The sequence below is a fragment of the Phoca vitulina genome, unplaced genomic scaffold, assembly GCF_004348235.1.
Source record: "Phoca vitulina isolate PV1807 unplaced genomic scaffold, GSC_HSeal_1.0 scaffold2, whole genome shotgun sequence".
Classification (NCBI taxonomy): Eukaryota; Metazoa; Chordata; class Mammalia; order Carnivora; family Phocidae; genus Phoca; species Phoca vitulina.
The window spans coordinates 66369738-66391353 of record NW_022589705.1 but is presented as its reverse complement, the minus strand read 5'-3'; the positions used below and the strand labels follow the sequence as shown (position 1 = coordinate 66391353).

The window sequence follows — 21616 nt, the reverse complement described above, 5'->3', positions numbered from 1 at the left end:
TTTTACTGCTCACTTATCTAGCCAGCTGCCCCATTATAACTACAAACCAAAGATCCTGAATCCTTGGAGTGTGTAGATTACAAGTTAGAAGAATGGAGGGAAAATAATCTGCCAACAACCAAAAATGTAATCTAGTTCTAGGAAACTGGTGTTAATGGTGTTAATGACCCCAGTGCTTACCCAAGGCCCCCAACTCAGCAGCTATGAGGGAAAACTACATCTCCATCTGCTCTTCATTTTCACCTTACGTCTGGCTATTTCCTTCTTCTTTGCTCCTATCAAGCCCAAACCCTGCTCTCTTTGGCAGAGACCACTAGGATGAGGCATTTACTAACAGTCCACCATATGGAGCCATCAGCTAGTTCCCAGGGAGGTGAAAGAGAAAGGAGGAGACAGTCTCCGCCCTCTAGTTGTAATTACAGAAACATATGACTAGCTTCTAAGAACTTAATGTCTTAGCCTGCCAACTCTAATATAGAGCAAAGCATAAACATTAGTGCTTGATGGATGCATAAATGAGTCGGGTCCCTTGTTTCACATAATAATAGATAATCACAGTTAGTTCTTTCTGCATTCCAAAGGACATAATCCCTTGACTCTTTGGAGTCTTGTGAATTTAGCAATGCAACACTGTGATAACTTTTTAGGTCTTATACCTTAAATCTATCCTGCATACTGCTGTCAGATTATCTTTCCAGAATCCTGAATTTGAATCATTTCCCTTTTCAAAAAGTCTTTAATAATTCCCCAGTGTTCAAGGCCCTCTGTTATCGTACCGACGTAACTTCCCAGCCTTATCTCCTAGTATTCCCCAACAGGGACCCTTAATTTGGGTCAGACTGTTCTTAAAGAAATCTTGCATACCCTGTCTCCACACATTTGCTCATAGGATTCTCCTCACACAGGACCCAGCTTCCTATGTCCCTTTCCATACCTAATCTATATCCATCCTTCAAGTCCAAATTATTCTCTTACATTTTCTGGACCACCTGAGCCCCTAGGGACTGCTACCTCCTCTAAATTCTTAGAACCCTGCTGGCTGTAATTGTTCAATATCTGATATAGGTTGCTATTGTTTGTTAACCTTTTTTTTTTTTTAAAGATATATTTATTTTAGAGAGAGAGCGCGCGCATGTGCACGTGAGTGGGGGGGAGGGGCAGAGGGAAAGAATCTTCAAGCAGATTCCCCGCTGAGCGTGGAGCCCACTGACACAGAGCCTGATCTCACGACCCATGATCATGACCTGAGCTGAAACCAAGAGCCTGACACTCAACTGCTCAACTGAGCCACCCAGACACCCCTGTTTGTTAGCCTTTTATATGCATAATCTTATCTTCCACTGAGGTGAATAAATTCTTTGAGATTGTCTCCTGCCTCAAGGATCCCCTTAAAGGGCGCCTGGGTGGCTCAGTTGGTTAAGCGACTGCCTTCGGCTCAGGTCATGATCCTGGAGTCCCGGGATCGAGTCCTGCATCGGGCTCCCTGCTCAGCAGGGAGTCTGCTTCTCCCTCTGACCCTCCCCCCTCTCATGTGCTCTCTCTCTCTCCTCTCATCCTCTCTCAAATAAATAAAATCTTTAAAAAAAAAAAAAAAAGGATCCCCTTAAATACTAAGACAGTGATTTGACCTGAAGAGGTAATTTGATAAACATTTGTCAGTTGAACAATGTGTTCCTGAAAAATAGAAAGGCTGAGCTAATGGGAAAGGCCCAGATCTGTCCCTAATTAGGTAAAGGATATGAAACAAACCCTTCTTCCTCTGGGTTTCAGCATCATTATCTGAAATATAGGTGACTGGACTAAGTGACATTCTAGCTGTGGCAGTCTATGATCTGATCTTACAACTAAGATCATATTTTCAATGCAATAAGAGATATTATTTAATTGTATCTTATGGTGACCTTTTCTAAAATACAAAGGACCCCCCCCCCCGGTTCCTAAAATTTTAATTTTGATAAATGAACTTAGAAAAAAAGAAAAAAAATCCATAACAAACCCCTTCTTTTTCTTATAGAAAGAATTCCAATTCAGTCAGCTATATCTTGGCTAAGAAATAAGCTGTGTTAACAAGGTACCATCGTAACTATTCCTTATAGAGAAGAAAAAAAAAAAGAACTCCAATGGAGCTGGCAAACTACAGCCTGCCAGTTGGATGGCCCTGATGTCTGTTTTTGTAGATAAAGTTGTACTGGAACACAGCCATGCTCATTTGTTACATATCTTAGGATGCTTCTGTGCTAAAACAGCAGAGTTGAATAAACGTTAACACCATATGGTCTGCAAAGTCTAAAATATTTAGAATTTGCCCTTACAGAAAAAGTCTGCCAATCCTTGTTTTATATCTCAACATTCGTCACAAAGTGCCAAAGCCCTAGATTACAGACCCTTAATCACAACTGGTCACTAGGTGATCTCCCACTAATTCGTTCAACAAATATTTATTGGGATTTTTTATTTTTATTTTATTTTTTAAGATTTTATTTATGTATTTGACAGAGACAGACACAGAGAGAGAGGGAACATAAGCAGGGGGAGTGGGAGAGGGAGAAGCAGGCTTCCTGCGGAGCAGGGAGCCCGATGCGGGGCTCGATCCCAGGACCCTGGGATCATGACCTGAGCCGAAGGCAGACGCTCAACCATCTGAGCCACCCAGGCGCTCCGGGATTTTTTATTTCTAACTAAATCATTCAATTTCCTCATCTGTAAAATGTCATATTATAATATCTACTTCATAGGGTTATTGTAAGCATTATAAAGCCTTTAACACAATGCCTGACACAAAATTTGAAAAATGAGAGCAAATATCATCATCATTATCACCACCACCACCACCACCATCACCACCATCCTCTCCTGATGTCCTAGGAAGAAGCAGGCTCTCGCTGATGGCCATGACCACCTAAGTGAAAGGAGAGAACCCTAGTCTCCCTGAGGCTTGACTTCATGCTTAGGAAAGAGCTTTATTTTGACAGCACTCAGATTAACTACAAAAAAATGGGGGGGGGGGCGCCTGGGTGGCTCAGTCATTAAGCGTCTGCCTGTGGCTCAGGTCATGGTCCCAGGATCCTTGGATCGAGCCCCGCATTGGGCTCCCTGCTCCGTGGGAAGCCTGCTTCTCCCGCTCCCGCTCCCCCTGCTTGTGTTCCCTCTCTTGCTGTGTCTCTCTCTGTCAAATAAATAAACAAAATCTTTAAAAAAAAAAATAGGGAATGCTCTTTTGATACAAAATGGCAGTTGACCCCACAAGTCCTCTGACACCAGATATATCAAGAACTTGGTATCTTTTTCAGAGTTTATTAGGAAAACAAATATGATTTGAGTTCATGAACACCTCTCTTGAGAAATTAGAGCTTGCTTGCAGTCCCAAACTTAAGCAACAACATTATAAGACAATGTGAAATTAAATGATGCCACTGACTTATCACTACCTCCTAAATCAACCATCTACTCAAATTTGGTAACAAACCAATTTCCTCACTTGTGAGAACTGTAATTTTTAAAAAGCTGAACAGCCTAAAAAATTTATATAGTTTTTTTCTAATTTAATCCAACAAGTAAATGGTGAGAGCCTACTTTTCTCTCTTTTATTTTTTTTAAGATTTTATTTATTTATTTGAGAGAGAGCGAGAGAGAGAGATAGCAAGAGAGAGCACAAGCGGGGAAGAGAGGGAGAAGCAGGGTCCCTGTGCAGCAGGGAGCCCCATGTGGGGCTCGACCCAGGACCCTGAGATCATGACCTGAGCCGAAGGCAGCCACTTAACTGACTGAGCCACCCAGGTGCCCCTTCTCTTTTATAGTGTTGGTCATACCTCTCCAATATGCATAGAAGTTGTCTGAGGAAATAAGTATGTTTTATGTTCTTTTGGGGATCCTTCAAAATTCTGAAAAATGAAATCTAAATAACTCATTGGTGGAAGAAAAGATTTAAAATCAAGTGCCAATGGTGGGAGGATGGGTTAGCCTGGTGATGGGTATTAAAGAGGGCACGTTCTGCATGGAGCACTGGGTGTTATACGCAAACAATGAATCATGGAACACTACATCAAAAACTAATGATGTAATGTATGGTGATTAACATAATAAAAAAAATAAAAATAAAATCAAGCACCAGCATCAAGTGATAAATAATGGATACCTAAAATGTGATGTATATCCATACAACAGAATATTATTCAACAATAAAAAGGAATGAAGTACTGACATAAGCTACAATACAAATAAATCTTGGAAACATTATGCTAAGTGAATGAAACCAGCCACAAAGGCCACATATTATATGATTATATTTATATGAAATGTCCAAATTAGGCAAATATATATAGATATAAAGTAGATTAGTTTAGGTTGCCTAGGGTGGGAGGGGAGGATTGGAGAAAAATAGGGAGCGACTTAATGGGTATTGAGTTTCCTATTGGGGTAGTAAAAATGCTCTAAAAAATTGTGGTGATGGTTGTACAACTCTGTGAATATATTAAAAACCACTGAACTGTCACTTTAAATGGATGAATTGTACATTGTATATTTATAGCTCAATAAAGCTGTTATATTTTTAAAAAGAAAAAACAGGGGCGCCTGGGTAGCTCAGTCAGTTAAGTGTCTGACTCTTGATTTAGGCTCAGGTAATGATGTGAGCTGGCATGAGAGGGTACCATCCCAGGAATCACAGACACATACAGTATTTGCACCTACTTTTCTCAAATACACAGAACTGTATACTACAAAGAGTACATTTTACTATATATAAATGACACCTCAATGAACTTAACTTAAAAAATCAAGTTCTAGGTAATTAGAAACAATCTAAATGTCCAGCACTGGGTATGTTTAGATAAATGATGGTATATGTATATATTCATATGACAGATAATTATACAGCTATTGAAAACCATGTTAAAAAACTAAGAGGACTGTGATAGTCAGGATAATGGCCTTTCAAAGATGTCTACTTTGGAACCTGTGATTGTATTACCTTATATGGCAAAAGGGACTTTGCAGGCACAATTAAGTTAAGGTTCTTGAGATGGATAGGTTATCCTAGATTATCCTGGTGAGCCCAATATAATTACCAGGGTATTTATGAGAGGAAGACAAATAGTTGACTAAGTACTTTTTGTACTTTTTTTTTTTTTAAGATTTTATTTATTTATTTGAGAGAGAGAGTGCACGCATGAGTGTGGGGGAGGAGAAGAGGGAAAGGGAGAAGCAGACAACACCCACCCCCCTTGCCCCCAGCAGGGAGCCCAATGCAGCGCTTGATCCCAGGACCATAAGATCATGACCTGAGCCGAAGGCAGACCTTAACCAACTGATCCACCCAGGCGCCCCACTGACTAAGTACTTTTTAACTGATATGTCATTTAATTCTCCCGAATTATCTAGCCCTGAGTGCTCAAATGCCAGCCATATCATTGGGTCTGACTGCAACACCACAAATCTAGTGGGCTGCCATTTGAATACTCTAGGGTTTATTTGGTTCTGCAAACATGTCTACAGTGTTGGACAGATGCTGCCTACACTAGCTGGAGCCTTCTCCTTGAGCTATGGGTATAGCCTGAAGCCCCTGAAGAATGAGAATCAGCTCTAAGCAGAAGTTTCAGGTGTCTGATTCACTTTCATTATGCTTCCATTTACTCCTGGGGTGCTGGAAAATTCCTTTAGACTGATAGAATAAATGACTATCCCTTTATAAAATATTTATAGAGAGAAGAGCAGCACTATTGGGCCACAAACTGGTAAGTTGAACAGGAGTGGGTTTTGAACGTTGGTACATTACCATCATCCAAGAAGCTTTTTAAAAATGCCCATCCTATGCCAGACCAATTAAATAAGAATCTCTAGTGGTGGGGCTCAGCCATCAGCATCTTAAAAAATGTTCCCCAGGGTTGAGAACTATTGGTCTTGTGAGAAGAGCAGACAAGAAATTAGTGCTTACAGTAGTGAAGCTGGAAAGACCGATTGAACGGATATATATTTCTTGGTACATGCTCAGTCAGGAGTTATAAAAGGCGTGCATGTTATTACATAACATTCATCATAGTTTTTATACATGCAGAGGCCAATGCATCAGGTTTCCTTCCTGAGAAAGAAAATAATTTAATAATCCAGGCAGCTTAATTCTACAATTGCAAAAATGATCATCCCGAGGGTGAGAAAATTTGCTTTACCAGGTGGTAGCAAACCATGGGGAAAACCATTATTGCGTGTCAAAGGGCTGGATTCACAAGAAGTGAGCTGAGACAGCATTTGGGGGGCAAGATGTTTATGAGGGATCAATACCTGCAAAAGGAAGAGGAGGAAGCAAGACTGGGCAGAGGCAAACTGAACTGAGATGCAGGTTCTACAAAGCCTTGGCCAACCCAGCAGGGAGCTCTGGAGCAGGTATTGCCTATCAGAGGGACTGGGCCTTTACGCCCATCCCTCATTTAGTCTTGGGATGCAGGCTGCCCCCCCAGCAAGGGTATGACCTCAGGCAATGTGGCTCTTACAGATGAGGGAGATCCTGAAGGTGACAGCTAGAGGCTACTACACTACTACACTCCTTATAGATGAGCAGCAAATCCTTCCTTGAAGGGGTACCTAGGCATTTTACCACTATGTCTATCATATGGCACTGTAACAATGAACCCTGTGGGTCAAGAGGTGGTTCCTTTTCTCAAGAATTCATTCTAACCCAGGCCTCTCTCTCTAGAAACACAAGAAAGAAAAATTATGAGACTGTTAGTTGCCAATGTTTAAACAACAAAAACCCTTCAAGTTTAGTAAGACCATAGGATGACTGCCCATTTCCTTAATGTTTTGGACCGAGCTGACAGTTTGTCCAAGATCTTAGCTAAGACAGGATGCATCCCACATATATATCCACATGACTTTCCCTACTTCCAAGATATGTGGGGAACAAACTGAGGTGGAAAGGAAAGGAACTGTGCTATATAAGCACATTATTTTTTTCCTTCCAAGATGTCTTTCAACTTCACTATTTATGGAAAACTCCTGATCCAAAGCCTAGAGATTTAGAATCTTATTGGTCATCTATAGTTATATAACAAATTACCTCAAACTCAGAGGCTTATAATAACAAACTGTTATCTCAGTTTTTGGAATTGGGGAGTGGTTTCATGGTTGTGACTCAGGTTCTCTCAGGAGGCTGTAGTCAAGCTGCTGGCCAAGGGCTGCAATCATCTCCAGGCCGACTGGAGGAGAATCTGCTTTCAACATGCTATTGACAAGTCTCAGAATATCTGTTTCCAAGCTCACTAATGTGGTTGCTGGCAGTTCCTCACCACATGGGTTTCTCCATAACCTGCCTCAATGTTCTCATGACATGGCAGCTACCTGTCAAGAAGGTTTCTTTTTTTTTCCCTTAGAAGGGCTCATAGGTGCCGTATCTGTGAGTCCCTTCATGTTTGAGATTTGTCTTCCTGTTGCCCTTATATTTATCTTTGAAAAAAGATTTTACTTATTTATATGAGAGAGAGAGCATGCACGCGCGCATTAGAGGGGAGGAGGAGAGGGAGAGGGAGAAGGAAAGAATCTCAAGCAGATGGTGCTGAGCATGGAGCCTGATGCAGGACTGGATTTCATGACCCTAAAGTTTGGTAAGTTTACTAGGATAGATCTGGCCAAATTTTCTTAGAACACACAATACTCTTAAAATTTGCAGATTCTTTTAAAAATATTTTATTTATTTGAGAGAGAGAGAGAGAGAGAGAGAAAATATGAGTGGGGGAGGGGCAGAGGGCAAAGCAGGCTCCCGCTGAGCAGGGAGCCAGATGCAGGGCTGGATCCCAGGACCCTGGGAACATGACCTGAGCTGAAGGCAGAGGCTTAACTGACTAAGCCATCCAGGTGCCCCATAAAATTTGCAGATTTTTTTTTTTTTTAAGATTTTATTTATTTATTTGACAGAGAGAGACACAGCAGGAGAGGGAACACAAGCAGGGGGAGTGGGAGAGGGAGAAGCAGGCTTCCCTGCGGAGCAGGGAGCCCGATGCGGGGCTTGATCCCAGGACTTTGGGATCATGACCTGAGCTGAAGGCAGACGCTTAACGACTGAGCCACCCAGGCGCCCCAAATCTGCAGATTCTTAAGATCTGCAGATTTTTACTTGATTCAGGAATTTTTATTGTATTTTATCTTGTTTTTAATTAAAAAAAATTGAAATTACATATGCACATACTTTATGTAAGTAAGGTTAAGTAGTTTCTCGAGGCTTACAATGAAAAATTTCAGTCCTCTATTCCCTCGCCTCCCCATTTTCTGTTCCCCAGAAGCACCCATTTTCAATTCTTTTAGTGGATCCATTTAGTATTTATATTTGTATTTCTAATAACATTCTAATATTGATATTTCTTAGTTTTTCCATTTCAGACATTATCTGTGGATTTCCCACTATGGAAATGAGGATTTAGCTTTCTTTCATCACCAGCCCTGCCCCTACCACATATACCCATACTTCCTGTAACTTCTATCTTCCTAATTTTACTATTTTGGCTAGTTCAATAATCGAAGTTTGTTATTATGACTTCAGCCTTAGGTATTGGCTATTAACTTTTTTTTTTTTTCTTTTAAAGATTTTATTCATTTACTTGACAGAGAGAGAGCACAAGTAGGCAGAGCGGCAGGCAGAGGGAGAAGGAGAAGCAGGCTCCTCACTGAGCAGAGAGCCCGATGTGGGGCTCGATCCCAGGACCCTGGGACCATGACCTGAGCCGAAGGCAGACGCTTAACGACTGAGCCACCCAGGCGCCCCATTGGCTATTAACTATTAAAGAGGAAGTTTATCTCTCTTATCTTCCCTTGTGTCTCCAACACACTAACTCTCCCTCTCATCATTCCAAAGTAATTATCATAATTTTGGTTAGATCAAGTCAGTGATTACATTACAATGCATATATAAACATTAGTTACAGCTGAGACATTCAGTAACTAATGGTTAATTTTTTTCCTGCATATTTTTGTTTGCCTTGGTATTATTGTTTTCTCTCATTTCTTAGTTTTCCAGATACTTATCAATAATTCAACCCCAAACTAACCACCAAGTGCTCAAAACTCCTCTCAAAATGTTGAGATGCATCAAGTACTCTGTCATTTTCATGAGAAGAAATATGATCATCCCGAAGAAATTATTCCCAAAGTTTTCTGATCTATTCCAATCTGGTCTGATTGCCATCTACACTGGTGTTACCCTGGAATCATCATCATCCTAGGGATTCTTTTTCCTATAATCCCATGTCTTTCTCCTTCTTAGGTTATGCCAGGTTTTGGTGTTATAAATCCTGTAGCAGCTTTCTGAAAACAGATGCTTGGAAAGCAAATGTCTGTAAAATGCTTATTCTACTCTCACACTTGATTGACAGTTTGACTACATACAGATTTAAGAATTTTGAAAGCTGCTGTTAAAAGTTCAAAGCTGTTTTAATTCCTTTATGTATGATATCTCCCCTCCCATCTGGAAGCTTGTTGGATCTTCTCTCTTTTTTTTTTAAGATTTTATTCATTTATTTGACAGAGAGAGACACAGCAAGAGAGGGAATACAAGCAGGGGGAGTGGGAGAGGGAGAAGCAGGCTTCCTGCAGAGCAGGGAGCCTGAAGCTGGGCTCGATCCCAGGACCCTGGGATCATGACCTAAGCTGAAGGCAGACACTTAACGACTGAGCCACCCAGGTGCCCAGGATCTTCTCTTTGACATCAGTGTTACAACAGTAAAATGTTCTCACATTTCACAATGACAACCTTGGTATGTTTCTTTTCATGCATTCTGCTGGGCACTGTTTCTTTCAGTCTAGAAACCCAGCTCCTTTCATTCTGAGAAATGTTTTTTATATTTCTCCACTGATGCTATCTTCCCCCGTTTTCTCTGTTCCCTTTTTCTGAAACTCCTAATATTCAAATGTTGGACCTCCTAGGCTGCTCCTTTAATTTTCTTTTATTTCTCTATTTTTCATCAATTTGTTGTTTTATTCTGCTTTGTGAGATATTTTCCAAAAATTTTTTCAAAATTTTCAACCTTTCTATTGAGTTTTTCATTTTTACCATTAGCACTTCCTTCTTCTCTAAGTGCTCCCCTTAAAAAAATTTTTTTGAGTATACCTGACCACAATGTAGTGACTCAACATCTCTATACCTTATGCTATCCTCACAAGTGTAGCTACCATGTGTCACCAAAGAACGTTATTACAGTATCATTGACTATATATTCCCTAAGTTGTGCCCTTTATTCCCATGATTTATTCATTCCATAACTGGAAGCTTGTACCTCCTACTCCCCTTTACTCATTTTGCTCATCCCCTCACTCTCCCTCCCTCTGGCAACCACCAGTTTGTTCTCTGTATTTATAGGTCTGATTCTGCTTTTTTGTTTTTTATTCGTTTCATTTTTTAGATTCCACACGTAAGCAAAATATATGGCATTTGTTTTTCTCAGTCTGACTTAATCATTTAGCATAATACCGTCTAGGTCCATTCATGTTGTTGCAAATGGCAAGATCTCATCCTCTATAATGGTTGCATAATATTTCTGTGTGTGTGTGTGTGTGTATGTGTGTACATACATACCACAACTTCTCTATCCATCTATTGATGGACACCCATCCAGTGGGCTGCCTTTTTGTTTTGTTGATGGTTTCCTTCTCTGGGCAAAAGCTTTTTATTTTAATGTAGTCCCAGTAGTTTATTTTTGTTCTTGTTTTCCTTGCCTTAGGAGACATATATAGAAAAATGTTATGGTCAATGTCAGAGAAATTACTGCCTATGTTCTCTTCTAGGAATTTTATGTTTTTAGGTCTCACATTTAGTCTTTAATCCATTTTGAGCTTATTTTTGTGTATGATGTTAGAAAGTGGTCCAGTTTCATTCTTTTTTATGTAGCTGTCCAGTTTCCTCAGCACCATTTATTGAAGAGACTGTCTTTTCTGTATTGTATATTCTTGCCTCCTTTGTCATAAGTTAATTGACCATATAAACCATGGGTTTATTTCTGGGCTCTCTATTCTGTTCCATTGATCTCATGTCTATTTTTGTGCCACTAAATGCTCCCTTTTTAATATAGCAATCTGCTTTTGGGTTCGTGAATGCAGTATTCTCTCATCTTTCAATGAGGGCAAGGATTTTGGTGTGTTTTGTTTGCTGCTGTATTCCTAGCTCCTAGGATAGTGGTATTAAGATGCTCAAATATTAATAAATCTTTCTGATTAATGGTACCTTTTTTGAAGTTTTCTTCTCTCTGAACAATTTCTGTTGGTTTTTCTTTTTGTTTTTTTTTTCCTCTTTGTTCTGGCCTCTAGATCTTGTAATCCCTGTTTCTTTTTTGTCTAAATTTAAGAGTGGCACAATATATATCTCACTGTGAGCACCCAACATGTGGTAAGCTTTGTTAATTTTGAAATTCAATGTAGGATGACGCAAGAAGTGGGTTTTCCAGTGGGAATTCCCCGATGTCTGTATCTTTAGGTCTCCTCTTGGACTGTCTTTTACCATAGAGAAGAATCCTCTAATGTCCTTGCTTGACAGGTGCAAGCCTGGCTGCTAGTATATAGAAGCTAAGTGGGAAACAGAAACTGAAGACCTCAAGATATACATTCACTTAATGCCCATTTTTTGTATGGTACCTCTAACCTCATTCATGCCTAGCATTGCCCCAATCCAGAGATCTTTTATTTTACCCTCTTCTGAGAGTAAATCTCCAGTCTTTTGCTAGCATTATGAGGTTTGGGCGGAGGAAATCTGAGGATCTATCTACAGTTTGGACAAATTTTCATGTAATCCAGTTTTTAGCTTCACTTGTGGATATACTTGGTGTTGCTGAGTCTTGACTCTAGAGTTTTGTAGGGTAAATCAGTTTGCAGTTCAGCTTCCCCCACTGCTGGCTTAGCATTCAGCTTTCTCAGGTATGTTCAATTGTCTTGCTTTCCTTCTTCCAAACTTTTGTTGTTGCTCTTTCCTTTTTCATCTTTAGTCTTCAGGATTTACCCCTCTCTAAAATCCCCGTATTGCTATTTTAGTGGGGTTTCAGAAGTCATCGTATTTACTCAGCCCTTCTATCTTTATATTAAAATCCTTAAATAAAATTAGTTTACCAAGAAGTCCTTATATCTTTGAATATGCCTTTTGGTCACATGTTTAGTTCTCTTTTTCAGAGACATTAATTTATTGAGTCATCTTTGTCTTTTTTTTCCTATTAGATTCTCTATAATTTTTAATCATTTCTTTTTTCATCAAAATCACTAAATACCTCAAACCTTTCCTCTATGTCAATAATTTGATTTTCAGTGGTATCTGTTGTGTTCTTTGCTATTTTAATTGGTGAGTTGTTTTATAGTTGTATAGCTGTATAGTATAGGAAATGATAATCATTGAATTATACTTTTTTCAGGATACACTGTCTTTTGTAGAACATTTTTCTTGCTTTCATTTTGTTTGCTGTATGTTTGTATAGTTGACATACTGATTATTTTGGTCTTGTTCATTCTTGTTTTATTTGTTTTGATATGATATGGATGAGTTCTTACCTCTCATCCTCCTGTATCTGAGACCAACTATTATGTGAATGGTGGTTATTTTTTCCTTTTTGTTTATATTGAAGTATAGTTGATACACAATGTTACATTAGTTTCATGTGTACAACACTGTGATTTGACACCTTATGTTATGCTTACCACAAGTGTAGCTACCATCTGTCACCATACAATGCTATTATAATATCACTGACTATATTCCCTGTGTTGAACCTTTCATTCCTGTGACTTATTCATCCCATAACTGGAGGCCTGTACCTTCTACTCTCCTTTACCTCTTTTTGCCCACCCCCACTTCCCTCCCCTCCGGCTGCCACCAGTTTGTTCTCTTTATTTATAGGTCTGTTTCTGCTTATTTTTTTTAATTTTCTTTTTTAAAAAAGATTTTATTTTATTTATGAGAGTGCACGAGCAAGGAGGAGAGGCAGAGGGAGAGGGAGAAGCAGACTCCCCACTGAGCAGGGAGCCCGCCTGGGATCATGACCTGAGCTGAAAGCAGATGCCCAACCGAATGAGCCACCCAGGTGCCCCATCACATCTTCTTTATCCATTCATCTACCAATGGACACAGGTTGCTTCCATATCTACTATAAATAATGCTGCAATAAACATAAATGCACATATCTTTTCAAATTACTGTTATTGTTTTCTCTGGGCAAATGCACAGTAGTGCTGGTTCTTTTGTATTCTGTGTACTTTTCTGTGGCTTCAGGGAATGATGCGAGTCAGAGGGATAGAAGGAACAAAGGGAACACAGCTAAGGTACTGCAGAATCTTTGTTAAAATATTTTTCTTTCCTGAGATTCTGTTAAATATTCTGTTTCATTCTACATAATTAAGGGGTATCGTCTATTCCTACAGAGGAATAGTTTCCAGCTTTATATTACTTCACCTATTCATTTTTAGGCTTGATCTTTTGTTTCCGTTAAAGAGTCTGCCTCATTGTTCATTTTCCCTGCTTCATCATTTACTTGAAAGTAGTTGTTCCCACTGCTTTTCAGTCAGAAGAAGACAGAAGTAGAGATATGTGCTCAGTTTGCTTCTTTCCAGCTTTGGAGCTATTAGTGAGAATTTGCAGATTTCATTAATACATCAGTATGGCTTCTGGGGAGTGGTGATGGGGTGGAGTTGGGAGCCGACCTTTATTCCTTTTTCTTTCTTTCTTCTTTTTTTTTTTTTAAGATTTTATTTGTTTATTTGAGAGAGAGAGAGCACAAGCAGGGGGAGGTGCAGAGGGAGAAGCAGGACCCTGGGATCATAACCTGAGCCAAAGGCCAGATGCTTAACTGACTGAGCCACTGAGGTGCCCCTATTCCTTTCTGTTTCTCCTCAGAATCCTGTTTCTTTCCTTGACCACCAGTTTTTAAGCTTTATTATATTTAATTATCTTACCTGGCCATTATTGAAATTTCTGCCAGTTTTATTTATTTATTAAAAAGATTTTATTTATTTATTTGTCAGAGAGAGAGGGAGAGAGAGCGTGTGTGCACGTGCACAAGCAGGAGGGGCGGCAGGCAGAGGGAGAAGCAGGCTCCCCACTGAGCAGGGAGCCCAGTGCGGGACTCGATCCCAGGACCATGGGATCATGACCCGAGTTGAAGGCAGACGCTTAACTGACTGAGCCACCCAGGCATCCCTTTCTGCCAGTTTTATATTAATTTAGTTTTTCACATTTAATTAGGAATTAGTAGTAGGAACTTTGTGATGTAATCTGAAACAACCAATTTAATCTGGAAGTGATATTATGCATGTATTTTTCAAGCATTGTTTATTTGTTTAGAAACATAAATAATAATGTCTACTATTTTTTGACCACTTATTACGAAACAGGTGTTAGGCTGTTTTATATACATTTATTCCCCATGGCAGCCCTATCATTATCAAACCCCTTTTTATTGATGAGACAACAAAGGCTCTAATACCAAACTCTAATCCATTGGGGTAACTGGGCTAGCTAAAGCTAGAATTTAATTTCCTTTTCATTAAAATATATACTTTGAAATATGTCTCCTACCTCTGTTGTGCTAGATAGCAAAACATTAAATAAGACACTTGCCTTTCCCAATTTACTCCTTTCACATTTGTTTCATCCAGGCTCCAGACATGGTTTTTTTGTTTTGTTTTGTTTTATAAGCAGCAAAAATGGGTTTAATCAAGAATAACAGAGAATTGTAATCTGGGACAAGCAAGCTATGGCAAAACCACAGACAAGTCCAACCCAGGCTCCAAACAGTTTTTAAACTTTCCTATGTACTGGTATCAGACAGTAAAGCTCTGAGTACGTGGCTTCTGATGAAAAAGTCCATGCTGGGCAAGCACTCAATAAATGCTGATTAAAGAAGATGTGACTGAGTTGCCTATTTGTAGCCACTAGGATGGCTACTATCAAAAAATAGAAAATAACAAGTGTTGACAAGGATGTAGAAAAATTGGAACCTTTGTGCACTGTTTGTGATTGTAAAATGGCACAGTCACTATGGGAAACACTATAGAGGTTTCTCCAAAAATTAAAAATAGAACTGTCATAGAATCCAGCAATCCCACTTCTGGGTGTATATCCAGAAGAATTCAAAGCAGGATCTCAAAGGGATATGTGCACACCTATGTTCACTGCAGCATTATTCACAAGAACCAAGAGGTAGAAGCAACCCAAATGTCTGCTGACAGATGAATAAATTTTAAAAAATGTGGCCCACACAATGGAATATTATGTAGCCTTAAGAAGGAAGGAAATTCTGACACATGCTACAACATGGATGAACCCTGAGGATATTATACTAAGTGAAATAAGCCAGTCAACAAAGGCCAAATACTGCATAATTCCACTTATCTGAGGTATCTAAAGTAGTCAAATTCATAGAAACAGAAAGTCAAATGGTGGTAACCAGGAGCTGGGGACAGGAAAAAGAGAAGAGTTGTTGTTTAACAGATGCAAAACTTCAGTTCTGCCAAATGAAAAAGTTCTGGAGATCTGTTTCACAATAATGTGAATATGTTTAACACTAGTAAACTGTACACTTAGAAGTGGTTAAGATGGTAAATTTTATGTTGTGTGCTTACCACCATTAAAAAAAAGAAAAGGAAGTTCTAGAACACTGTTAGAAAGACAGTCCTGTTCCCTCTTCTCCCCACAGCTGCTTTGCCCTACTGCTATGCAGGATTTGACTCTACCTTGGCAAGAAAAGACACAGGGAAAAGCTAAGCTTGTACAGTGAAGAAAAGCCTTCATCCGCCTCATGGGAAAACAGTCACATACTTTTGTCAATTTCACACAGTATAATCTATTTTCATTCCCCCTTTCCCATCCACTGGGTGGTTTTATTTTGTTTTAAGACAAGGAGAATTGCCAGAAAGAAAAACCCTAGGGCTTACTTCTGCAGGATGGATCCCTTAATGACCAGCTCTTCATCCAAGTCCGCTTCATTAGCCATGAAGAGCAGCCTCTTTCCTGTGCTGTCCACTCCAATGAAGTCACGCTGCTCCACTGAATCATACAAAAGAAGGGAAATCAAACAAAGCCATTTGCCCCTGCCTGCATGACTAAGTCAGGGAGACAGGGCACCTGCTCACAATTCTCTTGGAACTAAATACAGGATTGTCATATAGCATATACTTATCACAATGTTTAAAACATGGGTAGTCAAAATGTTTTTGTATTGTTCTAAAGGATATTATTAGGTTAACTGGTGAAGTCTGAATAAGATCTGTAGATTAAAGTATTGTAGCAGTGTAATTTCCTGTTTTAACAGACTGTCCTTTATTGGGTAGCAGTGAGGGGTGGGGTGCAGGATACACACTGATGTAGTTAAAGGTAAAGGGAATCATATCTGCAACTTATTCTCAAATAGCTGAGAAATATAATAATAGGATATGTAATATATTGTGTATACATATTATACAAGAGAATGATAGAACAAACGTTAACATTTGGGGAATCTGGGTAAAGGATATATAAGTTCTCTACTAGTCTTGTAATCACTCTATAAATGTGAAATTATCTCAAAAACTAAGAGTTAAGGAGGTGGTAGATATGTTAATTAGTTTGACTGTGGTAATCATTTCACAATCACATCTACATATATCAAAACATCACTGTACACTTTAAATATATATAATTTTTATTTGTCAAATATAAGTAAATAAAAATTAAAAATAAAAAGCCGAATAAGTGGATGATCCATAAACTCATTACATGGCACAGAAGGGAAGTATAACAAGGAATTCTTTCTCTGCAAATAATACCCTAGCTCTGGGGCACCTGGGTGGCTCAGTTGGTTAAGCGACTGCCTTCGGCTCAGGTATGATCCTGCAGTCCCGGGATCGAGTCCCGCATCGGGCTCCCTGCTAGGCGGGGAGTCTGCTTCTCCCTCTGACCCTCCCCCTCTCATGCTCTCTCTCTCATTCTCTCTCTCAAATAAATAAAATCTTTAAAAAAAAAAAAAAAATACCCTAGCTCTGCTCACTATGGAAATGGGAATAACATTAAATAAAGACATGTACATTAACCAACATTAACTATATGTCTATTATGCATTAGATTTTATGCTGTATAAGAGAGCATTGAAAGAAAACAAGGTGTATATTTACTAATGTGGAGAGTTCTCTGGTAGACGGTGATGATACAGGCTGTCATATTATTGCTGTTTTCTGTGTTATATTTCTTTCTGCCAACCAGATTATAAATTCTTCAAAGGCAGGCTTATGATTCCTTTATATCTCTTATAACATCTAGTACAGTGTCAGGCACTTAATAAAAACTCCTACTAACGTCTGTACAGTATCTGTCTATAGCTTACAAAAGCATGTTCACATGGCAGCATAGCATCATGATAAAGAAGAGGGCCTCTGAGGCCTAACCACCTGGGTATAAATCCCACTTACCAGCTGTATGTCTTTGAGCAAGTTACTTTTCTATTCCTCAGTTTCATCTGCAAAATGGGTATCATAATAGTGCCCACCTCACCCAGGCTTGTTAGGAGGACTAAATCAGTTAATATTTGTAAAGCTCTTATAATGGTATAAGAGCTTAACTCAAACATTAAATGTTTACGTTTAAAAAATTAAACAAAATACATGCTCTCATTTGATCCTCACAACAATCAAATAAAGGATTTAATATCTCTTCAAAAAAGAGAGAAAAAAAAAAGTTGAGCTCTAGAACAATAATATTTCTTTTTTCTTCCTTTCTTTTCTTAAGCAGGCTCCATACCCAGTGTGGAGCCCAACACGGGGCTTGAACTCATGACCCTGAGATCAAGACCTGAGCTGAGATTAAGAGTCCGACGCTTAACCAACTAAGAAAAATATTTCTAAAGATGAATTTTTCGGGGCGCCTGGGTGGCTCAGTCGTTAAGCATCTGCCTTCGGCTCAGGTCATGATCCCAGGGTCCTGGGATCGAGCCCCGCATCGGGTTCCCTGCTCCGCGGGAAGCCTGCTTCTCTCTCTCTCCCGCTCCCCCGCCTGTGTTCCTGCTCTTGCTATCTCTCTCTCTGTCAAATGAATAAATAAAATCTTTAAAAAAAAAAAAGATGAATTTTTCTGCCTCCTACTGATAGACAACAGCTACTACATAACTGAACATGTTTCACTGTTGGCTGAAGCTGTCTATATACCTAGAACGTAATGTAGTACTCAAGTGTATAATGTGTTTAGCCCAGGTGCTTGAAAGCATTCTTTCCTTCAGACGGTTTCTGGTCATCTATTCACATGCAGTGTCTGAATCTAAATAGGGAAAAACTATCATAAAAAGTTATATGTTGGGGCACACGGCTGGCTCAGTCAGAATAATATGTGACTCTTGATCTCATGGTCATGAATTTGAGCCCCACACTAGATGTAGAGATTACTTAAATAAATAAACAAACTAAAAAAAAAAAGTTGTATGTTGTTTCTTTTCAATAACCGAAATTAGTGAACTCTAAAGAAGGAAGCATAAATAATGCCAATTTGAAGGTTAATTTTACAGGAAATTTCAGTTGAAGCAAATTTTGCAGAGAATTTCAAATGCCACACAGTAGATATGACATATATCAATTCATCCATTACAAGGAAACTTGAGAATGTAACAGTCTGCAACAGTCTGATTATGAGCCAATATTTTAAAAAGAAACACATAGATGTTATTTTTGGATATAATTTGGAGTGCTTACTCTATCCAAGTCCTTCAGCCCACAAAACCTTGAATTACTGAATGTCCTGGGAGCAGTGATTTCCAAGTCCAATGCTCAGCTATGTGCTCTTTACTCACATTCCTCACTCTCAGGGTCCCCTCCTTGAATTTGCTTCCTTGTAGCTACCATAGTAACTAGGACCTCAGAATATGCTACAAATTATAGGAACTTGGGAAAGGTTTCTTTCTGTTCTAACAAAGTAAATTCTACTTTGGGAGCAGAGCAGGTAACATCAGAATGTCTACCCTAAGAAGACTACACAAATGAGATTAAGAAAACAGTTAAAACTATGAATTTCCATTAAAAAAAAATTCTGTCAACTACTCACATTTTTTTTTCTAGTTGATTTTTACTAGTCTGACTGACCCTTCTGTCTTCTCTATAGTCATTTACTTATCCATTCATTCATTCAACTAATAAATATACTTGTGCACCTCCCCTATGACAGGCATTATGTTTATAGTAGGGAATTTCAACTCATTTTATAAGGCTAGCATGATCCTGATGCCAAGACCAGACAAAAATATTATGAGAAAGGCATATTCATTTATTATATAAGTACAAGGATCCTAAATAAAATATTAGCAAATCAAAACTAAAAATGTATATAGTAGTCCTTTTGCCTCGTTGCAGCTGAGAGAGCAAGACGAGTCACCAGCAGCTCTACTGGAGCCATTTGAGGAAATTTCGTCAGGGTTCTTGTTCTCACCATGGCTGCTCAAACCAGCATGGTTTGATCCTGAAATTTGGTCTCAATATATGCTGCCAGTGTTTCTGTCAGTATGCAAAGGATATAGGCTTCATTAAGTTGGATTAAGTGAACTTCCCTGAATGGGTCATCCATTCTTAAATGTAGATATCCAAGGTACCTCCCTTAATGCCAACTCATTGTTAACTGTAGATATCCAAGATACCTCCCTTAATGCCAACTCATTGTACATAGAATAAAAATACTTCAATTATGGAAAAAAAATGTATACAGTAGATTTAAAAGGGTTACAAATTTGTTGTTCTTCCCTTCAAGAGGTAAGGTCTAGAATGTAAAATGGTATAGCTACCATATAAAATAGTATGGCGGTTCCTCAAAAAATTAAAAATAGAATTCCCACATAATTCAGCAATTCTACTTCTGGATATACCACCCCAAAGAATTAGAGGCAGGGTTTCACAGAGACATGTGTACACCCCTGTTCATAAAAGCATTATTCACAATAGCTAAAATGTGAAAACAACCCAAGTGTCCACTGATGGAGTAATGGATAAGCAAAATGCAATATATACATACAAGAAAATATTCAGCCTTAAAAATGAAGGAAATTCTGCAATATGCTAAACACAGATGAACCTTGAGGACATTATATTATGTGAAATAAGCCAGTGACAAAAAGACAAATACTGTATAATTCCACTTATATATGGTACTTAAAGTAGTCAAAATCATAGAGACAGAAAGTATCATGCTGGTTTTCGGGGGCTACGGGGAGGGGAAATGGGAAGTTATTGAGTTCCAGTTTCACAAGATGAAAAGAGTTATGGAGATGGATGGTGGTGATGGTTGCACAACATTATAAATGTATTTAACAGCACTGAACTGTACACTTAAAAAAGATGGTAAATTTTATGTGTATTTTATTACCATAAAAAAAATTGAAGGAAAAAAAAAGTGCTCATGGGAGGAAAATAAAAAAGAGGTAAGGTCTAGTTCCCCATCCTTTATATCCAGGCTGGCCTAGCAACTAGCTTTAAAGAATGCAATGAAAGTGATACAGTCTGAGTTCCAAGCTTAGCTTCAAGAGACCTTGTTTGTAGTTTCTTCTCTTACTCTTTTAGAACCTGCTGCTGTCACGTGAACAAGTTTGGGCTTCCAGTATGTTAACAGACTAAATGGAAAGAGAAACTCAACTATCACAGCTGAGGCCCTAGACATATTCATGAGCCCAACTGTGGTAGGTAGTCTCTAAGAATGCTAATTGCCTCTTGGTATTCACACCCTTCTGTAGCCCCTCCCACTGAATATGGGCTGGCCTAGCAACTTGCTTCTAACCAAAAGAATGTGGCAAAGTGATAAGATACTACTTTTGTGATTCAGTCACATAACTTTGTAATTTCTGTCTTGCTAGAAGATTCTTTCCCTTGCTGGCTTTGGTGAAACAAGTTGTTCTGTTGAAGGGGCCCAAGTGATAAAGAAATGAGGGCAGTCTCTGGCCAACAGCCAGTTAGAAACTGAGGCTCTCAGTCCAACAGTCCTTAGGGAACTGAATTTCTGCCAATAAACAAGTTAGCTTAGAAGCAAATCCTTTCCTAGCTGAGCCTTCAGATGAGACCTCAACCCTGGCTGACACCTTGATTTCAGCCTTGTAAAAGACTCTGAATCAGAGGGCCCAACTAAGTAATGCCTGGAGTCCTGACCCACGGTATTGTTTTAGGATGTTAAGTTTATGGTAATTTGTTTACACAACAATGATTTATACACTGGCAGCAACAGATAACATACACTAGCTGATAATCACTTGAACAGAAATGAGCCAACTCAGTTACAACAGGCCAAACTGCCAACCTAAAGAATCATGAACAAGCAGAAGATTACACACATCATGCTATTTTTTTTTTGCAGGTTTTAACTTTACATTTCTAAAAATGCAATTTATTTTATTTTTTAAAAGATTTTTATTTATTTATTTGAGAGAGAGAGAGAGCACACAAGCAGGGGGAGGGGCAAGGGGAGAAACAGGCTCGATCCTGGGACCCGGGATCATGACCTGAGCCGAAGGCAAATGCTTAACCAACTGAGTCACCCAGGCATCCCTAAAAAATTCAATTTATTTAAACTAAAACAAAATAAAACAAAAGCAGTTCACCCATTTCTCCCATCCCCCACTCCTTATCTCTGGAAACCACCAATCTGTTCTCTGTATCTATGAGCTTAGTTTTT

At 39.0% G+C, this 21616-nt stretch overlaps 2 protein-coding genes across 7 annotated transcripts in view; one reads left to right on the top strand and one right to left on the bottom strand.

Annotated features, from left to right (window-relative positions):
* Nucleotides 1-21616, bottom strand: part of EIF2B3 (eukaryotic translation initiation factor 2B subunit gamma) — a 124391-nt gene that overhangs the window by 58609 nt on the left and 44166 nt on the right. For all 6 annotated transcript variants that reach the window (XM_032430353.1, XM_032430376.1, XM_032430361.1 and 3 more), the window contains one exon: nt 15886-15997. In XM_032430353.1, coding sequence (XP_032286244.1) covers nt 15886-15997 — 112 coding nt within the window. The remainder of the gene's footprint in view (nt 1-15885; nt 15998-21616) is intronic.
* LOC116641418 (40S ribosomal protein S29-like) lies at nt 17449-19923 on the top strand. The gene is made up of 2 exons (XM_032419130.1): nt 17449-17452; nt 19323-19923. The coding sequence occupies exons 1-2, from the start codon at nt 17449-17451 to the stop codon at nt 19499-19501; spliced, it is 183 nt and encodes a 60-aa protein (XP_032275021.1). The 3' UTR covers nt 19502-19923.